At 57.5% G+C, this 10,274-nt stretch overlaps 1 protein-coding gene across 1 annotated transcript; it reads left to right on the forward strand.

Moving 5' to 3' along the window:
* Nucleotides 1–978: 978 nt before the first annotated feature.
* On the forward strand, nt 979–8,554 carry VANGL2 (VANGL planar cell polarity protein 2). Its single transcript, XM_042893648.1, has 8 exons — nt 979–1,127; nt 2,492–2,755; nt 2,848–2,968; nt 4,597–5,204; nt 5,539–5,675; nt 5,947–6,082; nt 6,384–6,615; nt 6,876–8,554. The coding sequence occupies exons 2-8, from the start codon at nt 2,685–2,687 to the stop codon at nt 7,134–7,136; spliced, it is 1,566 nt and encodes a 521-aa protein (XP_042749582.1). The 5' UTR covers nt 979–1,127; nt 2,492–2,684; the 3' UTR covers nt 7,137–8,554.
* The last annotated feature ends 1,720 nt before the right edge of the window (nt 8,555–10,274 follow it).

Consider the following 10,274-nt stretch of genomic DNA (forward strand, 5'->3'; position numbering starts at 1 on the left):
AGCAAATGCCATCTCTGTCTCTTGCACATTCATGGTCTCCTTGATGCTTACAGTCCCAGTGGTGAATGGGATGGGCAGAGAGTGCCCCATAACGTCGTTTTGCTCTGCCTTGCTGGGGAGAGGAAGAGCAGGTTTGCTTGTTGGGCTTTTCCCCGGAGCTGTTTGAAATCAGAGAGCTTTCCCATACAGAAGCACTTGGATCTTTTGGGGTCATTTGAATACAAGGGATCGTTGGTGTTGGAGATGTATGGGCTCAGGGGTGGGGAGATGGCAGCTCCTTCTGCCCCCATGTGCTGGGGGCCCTCAGCCCCATCCAAGCTCTTGGCACTTTGAAGCCATGATGCACTGCAGCCGCATCCCAAACGCCATCCAGTCTGGACTTGAAGATGTCAAGAGATGGCAAAGCCTCTCCTCCCCTGGGGAGTTTGTTCTAATAGTTAATCACCTCGCTATTAGAAAAGTGAGTTTTCCTCCTCATTTGCCTGTGTCTGGCTGTGGCTCCCAGCCCTCGGCACTGCTTTGCTGGCGCAGGGGAGGGCAGAGCCAAGGAAACCATTTCCAGCTCCTCCACCTGTGCTGTCGAACCGGCTTTCCCCCCCCCCCCCCCCCCCCCCGCCAGGTGAACTTTTCTTTTTGAACAGCAATAATAATAATAATAAATCCCTGTCCTGATACTGGCTCAAGGAAGGATCGGGTCTGAATGGAGCCGGGACCCATGGGTGATGCAGGAGGGGCTTTGTTCTTCCCTGAGTGGGGGTGGGAGGGAGGGTAGCAGGGTGGGTGATAGCAGGGAGGGGACAGTGCACGATGCACAGCACGGTGAGCTGTGCTGTGAGGCTGCTGGGCTCGGTCCCCCGAGGTGAGCCTGTCCTTTGCAGGTGGCCGGGGAGGTGACCTGCTTAGGATGCTCACGGTGAAGATCCACAGGAGGGGACGTGGTGGGGCAGGAATCCTCCTTCCCTCCTGACTCCCCTTTCCTTTTTCCCCTCAGCTTGGAGCCCGACGTGTGAGCAGTGCCCATGCCCCATTGCTCGCCAGCTGGATGCCGTCCCCTCTGCATGCTGACGATGCCCCGCGCGCCCCGGTGACCACTCAGACGGGGACAGCACCCGTCTGCAGCTCGGCTGGTGAGTCCTGCTCTGTCCCCAAGCTGTCCCCAAGCCCCGTGGCTCCTCCAGCCCACGGTGTCCAGCTCCTTAATGGCGCTAATGAATAGGGTTGGGGAAAAGCCCAGCCATGGCCCCCTGCGCCAAGCATTGTTCCTGCCAGAAACCCGATCCCGGCCTCCCAACAAAGCCCAGAAGAAAGGGGGGGGGGGGGGGCGCCCCGGGGGGCCGGGGGGGGGTCCCTTTCTCCCTGCCCCTTCCCCCATCGCTCGCTGGGGACGCCGGGACGAGCTCCCAGCCCCGCTGCCATCTCCTAGACAACCGGCATGGGGGGGCTTTTGTTTCCATAGTGATAAATGTGCGAGCATCCAGCATCTGGGACAAAAGGGGGTCCTTGTCCATCCCCCCCCCCCCACCCCACTCCCCTTTGCTTCTTTTTCCCCTCCTCGACCCCATCTCTCCCTCTCCGAGGCCAAAAGACATTTGGGTTTTATTTGGTCCAAATAGCATTTCCCTGGTAACCTACCCACCCAAACACAGGCGGCTCTGGTGTGCACTGGGGTGGGGAGGGGGGGGCTGAGTGGGGAGTCAGGGTGCTGATGGTCATCAGGGATCTAGAAGAGGCAAGCAGGGGGCTGCCACCTCCCTGGTGGGTCTGGATATCCCCCAGGGGTATCACTGTGGCCACCCCTCAATCTGAGTCCCTCTCTTGCAGCAGATGGGGCACGAGCAGCACTCCAGCCCCTGAGCCATGCATTGTTTTCCCAGTTCAGCAGAGATACAGCCCAACGCAGGCATAGGTGGGCACACCGCATGCATCCACACTTATGTGTGTATGGGCATTTCCAATGCACACAGCTGCAGTTTGAGGCTGGGGTCCCATCCTTGTGCCCAGAGCCCCCAGCCTCACTGTGTCCATGGGGCTGCACTGATCAGTGTGAGATGGCAGCTCCGTGTTGGGAACTTGTTTGGGCAGAGCCCCAGACTGTGAGTGGGGCTGGAGCCTGCGCCAGGCTCTTTTTTCTTTTCTTTTTTTTTTCTTTCTTTTTAAAGTTGGCTCCCACCCCAGGCACTCTCTTGGCAAAATTAAAACAACGATTGTGATATTCATTAAAGTGTAAATCACCTGAAAGAGCTCGGTTCAAAGCTCACGGTACGAGGTGGCAGTCCTGGAACCAGCTTGGGTCTAAAATGCAAGATGCCCCAAAAAGCCCCAAATTTCTCCATCCTTTGCCTGCTGAGCTCCTGTTTCATAGGGACTGCAGGCAGGTGCTGGCCCTATCGCAGCCATGGGGATGCTTACGGGCAGCAAAACACCAGGAGTCCCATGGTGTGGGTGTGGGGGCCGTGGCAGTGCCCTGAGCCCGTGTTTCCTCCCCCTGCAGGCGGCCGTTCCCATTTCTCCGAGCACAGCCCAGCCCAGCATTCAAAATAGAGTCCCTCAAGGTGACGGTCGACTTCCTGAAGGTGCCCCTTGGCCTGAAGAAGCCCCCTCTGAAGGAGGCCGTGGCCATCCCGGGGTCAGGCAAAGCCAAGCCCCCCGGCGTGGAGCGGCACAAACCCCGGCGTGCCGACAGCATGGACAATGAGTCGCAGTACTCGGGCTACTCCTATAAATCCGGGCACTCCCGTAGCTCCCGCAAGCACAGGTGAGGACTGGTGTGTGCTTGGGGGGTCCTCGGTCTCCAACCTGGACGTGCACCCACCCTGCTCACCCCCCCCACCCCCCTATGCCTTGCAGGGACCGAAGGGATCGGCACCGCTCCAAGAGCCGGGATGGGAGCCGTGGGGACAAGTCAGTGACCATCCAAGCACCAGGAGAGCCTCTGCTGGACAATGAATCGACCCGGGGGGATGAGAGGGTGAGGATGGGGTGAGGGGGGTGTGAATTGTGGGTGTCAGGGCAGGGGGGCATGTGGAAGGAGATGGGGCTGCTGCATGAGCTGCCCTCCCGCTGCCCAGGGTAGAAAATGCCTTTTGGATCAGCTCTCTTGGGATTGGTGCCTTTGGGAGTGGTTTCTATGGGATCAGTGCCTTCAGAATCAGTTCCCTTGGGATTGGTACCTTTGGGATCAGCTCCCTTGGGATGGGTTTCCTTGGGATCAGCACCTTCAGGATCGGTTCCCCTGGAATCAGCTCTCTTGGGATTGGTGCCTTTGGGAGTGGTTTCTTTGGGATGGACGCCTTCAGAATCGGTTCCCTTGGGATTGATGCCTTTGGGATCATCTCCCTTGGGGTTGGCGCCTTTGGAATCAGCTCACTCCGGATCCACTCCGGCTCTTTGCTCAGCGCCTGCAGGGCGACGCCGCCTGGCCCTGCCAAGCTTTAATAACCCCAGCTCCAGCTTTGGGAGGATCAAACAGACGAGCGGGTTTGTGCAGCTGGGTGAACTCTGTGCTGGTGGTGCGAGACCTGCAGCCTCCAGAGGGCTGCTCCAGCCCAAGTTGTGCAGCACTGACCCTGAGAAGCGATGCTCTGCATGGACACAAAGGGTGCTTGGAGGGGTCCAAGCTATGTGCCAGCTCCTCCATCCTTTTCGCTCCCCACCCCTCCAGAGAGCCCCTGCTGGGGGTGATTCTGCTGCTCCAGTATGGAACGAAGCCTCCAGCATGTGGAAATTCCAGGACGAAAATCACAATTTCATCTTACACAATAGAACCTCCAGCTTTGGTTATGCCAGAGCAGAACAAGAGGATGGACGGACAGACAGACCCTCGGTGTGTCAGAGTGGTGTTTCCTATGGCTGTGTGGTGACGTCTTTTCCCTTTGCTGAAGCTTTGTGTGCTAACTGGGAAGGGAATGAAGCTCATATCCACACCTGTGTGACTTCAGTGGAAATAAAAAAGAAATGAATGGACCCGGGGCAGCTGAGCTGCAGGACTGCCTCACTGTGTTTGGGAAGGGATGTGCCAGCTGCTGGATCTTTTGCACGGAGGTTTTGCAGTAAATGTATCTGAAGAAAGCAGCAGACCAACAAAAAAAACCAACATACCAATGAGGAAAAGAGGCTTAAGATCTCAGCAAACTGCTGCATTCTCCGGGGAGAGATGCATACCCCAAAATGCACTCATGGGGAGCCGGCGTTTGCCTGCCAGCGCCGATCACCACCGATCTCATTCTGCCTGGTGCTGGAGCTGCACGGAGGAGGAGGCAGCGGCTGCGTTAGGACGGGGCTGGGCATGTTGGCTCTGGCCCTGCTAATGAGGGGATTTGCCTGGAAACAGAATGCCTTCCACTTGCAGAGCCGCTCTCGGCCGCGTCGCGTGTGTGGGGCGGAGAGGTGGAGCGCAGCACGGAGCCTCCGACGGGGATTTCCTGCAGGGCGCTGCCTGCAGCGCTGTCCCTCGGCTGCTCAATGGGGGTGATGGCTCCGGCCAGCACGCCAGGCTTGGAGGTCTGAGTTTGGGGGGTGGGGGGGGGGGGACACCGGGCTGCGTTGGGATCCCGCGGTGCTGCAGCCTCACGTTTTGTAACCCTCTCCCCTCCCCAGGATGACAACTGGGGTGAGACCACCACGGTGGTGACGGGGACGTCGGAGCACAGCATCTCACACGATGACATCACACGCATCACCAAGGACATGGAGGACAGCGCGCACCTGGACTGCTCACGGCACTTGGGCGTCGCGCTGGCCGGGGCGTTGGCTCTGCTCGCCTTCCTCACCCCTCTTGCCTTCATGCTGCTGCCCCAGCTGCTGTGGCGGGAGGAGCTGGAGCCCTGTGGGACACCCTGCGAGGGGCTTTTCATCTCGGTGGCCTTCAAACTCCTCATCCTCCTGCTGGGCAGCTGGGCGCTCTTCTTTCGCCGCCCCAAGGCCTTTTTCCCGCGCGTCTTCGTCTTCCGTGCGCTGCTCATGGTGCTCGTCTTCCTCCTGGTCGTCTCCTACTGGCTCTTCTACGGCGTGCGCATCCTGGACTCGCGGGACCGCAATTACCAGGGCATCGTGCAGTACGCTGTCTCGCTGGTGGACGCGTTGCTCTTCGTGCACTACCTGGCCGTGGTGTTGCTCGAGCTGCGCCAGCTCCAGCCCCAGTTCACGCTCAAGGCCGTGCGCTCCACCGACGGGGCCAGCCGCTTCTACAACGTCGGGCACCTCAGGTGCGGGGTTGGGGAGCGGCACCGGTGGTTGGGTGGGTTCAGGCTGTGCGGGTGCTTGTGCACTCCCATGTGTGTGTGCATCTTTACGTGTGCGTTTTGTGTGCACATCTGCATTCGTGCGTGTTTTGCGTGTATGTTCATGCACGTGCAGCTGGATGTGTGCATGCTGCATCCTGCTGCGCTCCTGCAATCCCTGACCAGAGGAGCTGTGAGTGCCCGGGTGTCCCCTGCAGTGAGATCTGTGTTTGGAGTGCCAGCTCTGTTCCTCCCTCCTGTCCTGTCCCCGTGTGCTAACCTGCTCTCTGTGCCCTGAGCCCGCTGTGTCTCCCTGCAGCATCCAACGAGCAGCCATCTGGATCCTGGAGAACTATTACCACGATTTCCCAGTCTACAATCCTGCCCTCCTCAACCTGCCAAAATCCGTCCTGTCCAAGAAAATGTCCGGGTTTAAAGTCTATTCCCTCGGCGAGGGTGAGCTCCCGTTCCCTTGACTTCTCCTCTTGTTCCCCCTCTTCCTGTCCCAGTGTTTCCCCCCCCCTCACCCCCCGCAGGCTCCATCCCATGCTGAGCTCCCAGCCGGTCTCTCCGGATTTGCATGCATTTGTCGCGGGCAAGCTGGGTGCCGGTTTCCAAGCCGCAGCAGTACCGCCCTGCTGCAAGCAGGAGCACGTCGGGCGCGTCCATGGGATGGGGCTGTGCTGGCAGCACTGGGAAGGGGAACATCTCACCCCTTTTCCTGCAGAAAATACCACCAACAACTCCACGGGGCAGTCCCGGGCCGTCATCGCTGCGGCTGCCCGCCGGCGTGACAACAGCCATAATGAGTACTACTATGAGGAGGCAGAGCATGAGCGCAGGGTGCGGAAACGCCGCGCCAGGTATGGGGACGTCAGTGGGGAGTGGGCTATGGGGGGCTCTAAAGAACCGTCCCAGGATCTCCCCGCCGCAGGGAGCTGGGATGGAGGGAGCAGATTTGAGTCTCCCCAAAGGTGCTGGGCTGGGAGTTGGAGCAGGGTGGTGGTGCTGGGGTGAAGTGCTTTTGGGGTTGATGCTGGAGTTCAAGTCTGGGCTGCGGGGTGGTGAGGTGCCAGGTGGCTCCTCCAGGCTCCTGGGGACGGGGCCACATCCAAGTGGCTTTTGGAGGTCTCCAAGGGGGACAGCATGAGTGTTTCTCGACAGGCTGGTGGTGGCAGTGGAAGAGGCTTTCACCCACATCAAGCGGCTGCAGGACGAGGACCAGAAGAATCCACGGGAGATCATGGACCCACGGGAGGCAGCCCAGGCCATTTTCGCCTCCATGGCACGGGCCATGCAGAAGTACCTGCGCACCACCAAGCAGCAGCCCTACCACACCATGGAGAGCATCCTGCAGCACCTTGAGTTCTGCATCACCCACGACATGACACCCAAGGTGTGTGGAGTGGGCTGGGGGATCCTGGGGTGGGTTTGCCCAGCCACGTGAGAGCATCTCTCATCAGGGTGAGGGGTGGGAGAGCAGTGCTGTGCTGTGCAGCTGGAAAAGTGGGTGTGACAGCAAGGGAGGGATGGATGGGGCAGGTTCCCAGCTGCTGGGAGGCTTTTCCTGCAGGACCTGCTGGGCAGCTCGGGGCTGCAAATAAATAGAAATGTGAGCAGTGTGAAGGTGATGTTCACACGTCTGTCCTCCTGCAGGCGTTCCTGGAGCGGTACCTGAGCGCCGGGCCCACTATCCAGTACCACAAGGACCGCTGGCTGGCCAAGCAGTGGACGCTGGTCAGCGAGGAGCCAGTGACCAACGGTCTGAAGGACGGGGTGGTTTTCGTGCTGAAGCGCCACGACTTCAGCCTGGTGATCAGCGCCAAGAAGATCCCTTTTTTCAAGCTCTCGGAGGAGTTTGTGGACCCCAAGTCGCACAAGTTCGTCATGAGGCTGCAGTCTGAGACCTCCGTGTGAGCACACAGAGCGCTGCAGGGGCTCCAGGGTGGCCTGGGTCGTGCAGGTCCCTGAGCACCAAGCCCCATCCCTGGCACGAGGCCGCTCGGTGCCCATCCCCACGCTCCCACACCCAGCTCCTCGCAGCCATCCCCAGGAGGCACTGCCAGCACAGCACAGTGTCACAGCCAGACGAGCAGCATCTCAGTGCCATCCCCCCAAGGGCTGACCTTTGGCTGAGTTCTCTGCACCAGCAGCCTCGCTCGTGGCCAGGTCTGAAGCATCTCCTGCGTCTTCCTCTTCTGCTGCGACCGCTGTGTCTCCGGTCTTAAAGCACCACCTGTGTCTGGGCTGGTTGGTAATAACGACACTTCGGGAGTGTTTTGCAAACCCCTGTGATCTGAGGCTGCTATGGAACCATCTCTCTGCCCCATGGCCAGGGCAGACCCCACAGGCACGGTGCTGCTGCCACGGGAGACCCTCAGCTCCCCACTGCTTTGGGCATGGAGCTCCTCACAGAAGCAGGAGGTCTGACGATGAAGCTGAGAAACATCCCAGCGCTGTGGGTACCCCAGCCCACCTCCGGCTCCCAGCACACCCCTCACATAGGGCCGTTACCCCCATTCCAACGTGTGCTGGCTGCCAGAACCACAGAATCACTGAGATTGGAGAACATCATGGAGTCCACCCGTCCATCATCACCACCAACAGGGCCGGTGAAGGGCTGTGGGATTTGGGGTGCAGCACCCCATGGCTTGCAGTGGGACAAGCCCAAAGTTACCCCCAGGCCTTGGTGCTGGCCCCAAAGGGCTTCTTCATGGGGACTGTGCTCTGTGGGCTCCTCGGCTCCTGTCCCATGGAGGTGGTGATGAGGTGACCCCCAGGGGTGCGGGGCAGGGGGACCCCAATGCTCAGGGCTGCACCACAGCTTCTGCCTTCCCTCAGCTGTGTGAGGGCTGCCAATACCTCATGGGGGTTTCCTGTATTTATCCATTTTTCATGCTGGGGGTCACCCCGAGCCAGGTTTGGGCTTCTTTGGCCCTGAGAGCTACCAAACCTCATCACTGTGACACACAACATCCCCCCCTATCCGAGGGGCTGGGGGCTTCCCAGTAAGCACCAGTAGCAGAAAGCAGATCCAAGTGGATTTCGAGGGCTTTCCCAGCACAAAATGGGTGGGTTGTAGCGTGTGTGTGGGAAGGGGGGGGGGACTGTCCCAAATTCCCAGGGATTTTTCTGGAAATCTCTTCTATTTTCCAGACTTTCTGTGGCTTTGTGACTCCGCTCAGCCCTGTGCAGCTTCCAGTCCCGTTTACACACGCAGCCCTTTGGGGTTGGTGCCGCCAGGAGCCCAATTTGGGGTTGTTTTACTGCAAAAAAAAAAAAAGAAAAGGAAAAAGAATTCAGTGAGCAAAAGCAGATCTGGAGGCCTTGGGAAGGTTTGGGGGGACGGGGGGGGGCCGCCCGGTGTTCCACTCTTGGAATTTAAAGAGGAATAAACTTTCTTTTTGTTGTTCTTAAATCCCCGCGGAGCCGAGACCTTGTGCATGTGTGTAGAGGGAGAAAGAAAAAAAAAACAGAAACAAAAACAAAAAAAAAACCCCAAAAAAACAGAATTGTAAAATTGTTTTTTTAATATATAAAAAAAAAAAAAAGAAAAAAAGCTCGTTTTTTTTTTTTACAGTTTGCAGTGTTAGGAAGTCGGATGGTGTTTTTGTTGATTATTTTTTTTTTTTTTGTTATTATTATTGTTTTATTTTGTTTTTTAAATAGAAGAACTAAAATGATCCTTTTTTTTTTTGGTTTTTTTTTGTGTGTTTTTTTTAATAAATCCATTGGATATTTTTTGGCTTTGTCTTCCCCCTCCCCCCCCCCATTCCCCCCTTTCCCCTCTCCCACCTGACATCTGCAGTGCCATATGTGACCTCTAGAGAGCACGATGGGGAGGGATGGCATCCTGCCCTGCGAGCTGTGGGACATGGGTTTGTGGGGCTGATGTTTGGAGTGTGTGGGAGAAAGGATTTAGGGTTTGTGGAGCCCAGGGTCTAAGGCTGACACGGCCAAGGGTTTGAGGTCAATGGAACCAAGTGTTTGGGTTTATGGGGCCGTGCTCTTGGTGTTTATGGAGGCAAGGATTTGGTGTTGATGGAGGCGAGAGTTGGTGGCTCGTGGAGCTGTGGGTTTGGGGGTTGTATAGACGAAATGTTGGGTTTGATGAGGCCATGATTGGGGATTTATGGGACCAAACGTTTGGGGATGGGGTTAGCGAGGATTTGGGGTTTGCGTGGCCAATGGTTGGGGATTTATGGTGCCAAGGTCAGGGTTTCTGGGGGATGTAACTGGGATTTATGGAGCTGTGGGCTTGCAGTTTATGGGACCAGTCTTTTGCTTTATGGAGCTGTGGGTTTGGAGTTTTATGGAGCCAAATTTTGAGGATTATGTGACCAACGATTTGGAGATGATGACGGGGATTTTGAGCTTTTCTAGGGCCAAGGACTCGGGGTGAACAGAGCACAAGCAGAGGGCTGAAGAAATACCCAAAGCCTTTGGGACCTGTGTGTTTCCCACCCCACAGCCTGCAAACCCTGCTGCACGCAAGCAGCAGATGTGCACAACACCCACAGCTCAGCACCCACCTGCACCTCCACCTGTGTCACTGGGGGGGGATGCTGGTGGTCCCTTTGCTGTTTTTTCCAGTGCTTTTTGAGTCCCCACTCTCAGCCCCCACCAGCATCACCCTGGGGGCCTGCATGTTGCACTTTGCTGTGCCTGGAGGGAGCAGAGTAAGAGGCAGACGGGGCTGCATGATTTCTCCCCCAGATGAGTAATTTAGCACCAGCATTTCCAACCATACTCCTTTTCTCTGTGTGTAAGTCCTTAGCTGCCCCCACTCCTCCTGTGTGCTGGGCCACGTGGGAGTAAACGACAGCTTGATGCACAGGGTGCAGAAAATCCAGGGTTTCTGGGGCAAAAGGCTGCTTTATTGGTTCCACTGTGACCTATCCTTGGGTGCAGTAAATGTACACGTGTCCCACACAGGTCCTCATTTTGCAGGGAGGTGGCCGTGCATTGGAGCATCCTTCGGCTGGACCAAGGTGGTGTGTGATGCTCACATCCTCTAGCATCCATCTGTCTTCTGCCCAGGTGTGTTGGCACAGT

The sequence above is a fragment of the Lagopus leucura genome, unplaced genomic scaffold (genome assembly GCF_019238085.1).
Source record: "Lagopus leucura isolate 7727_CA_CO unplaced genomic scaffold, USGS_WTPT01 236-2_obj-0_obj, whole genome shotgun sequence".
NCBI lineage: Eukaryota > Metazoa > Chordata > Aves > Galliformes > Phasianidae > Lagopus > Lagopus leucura.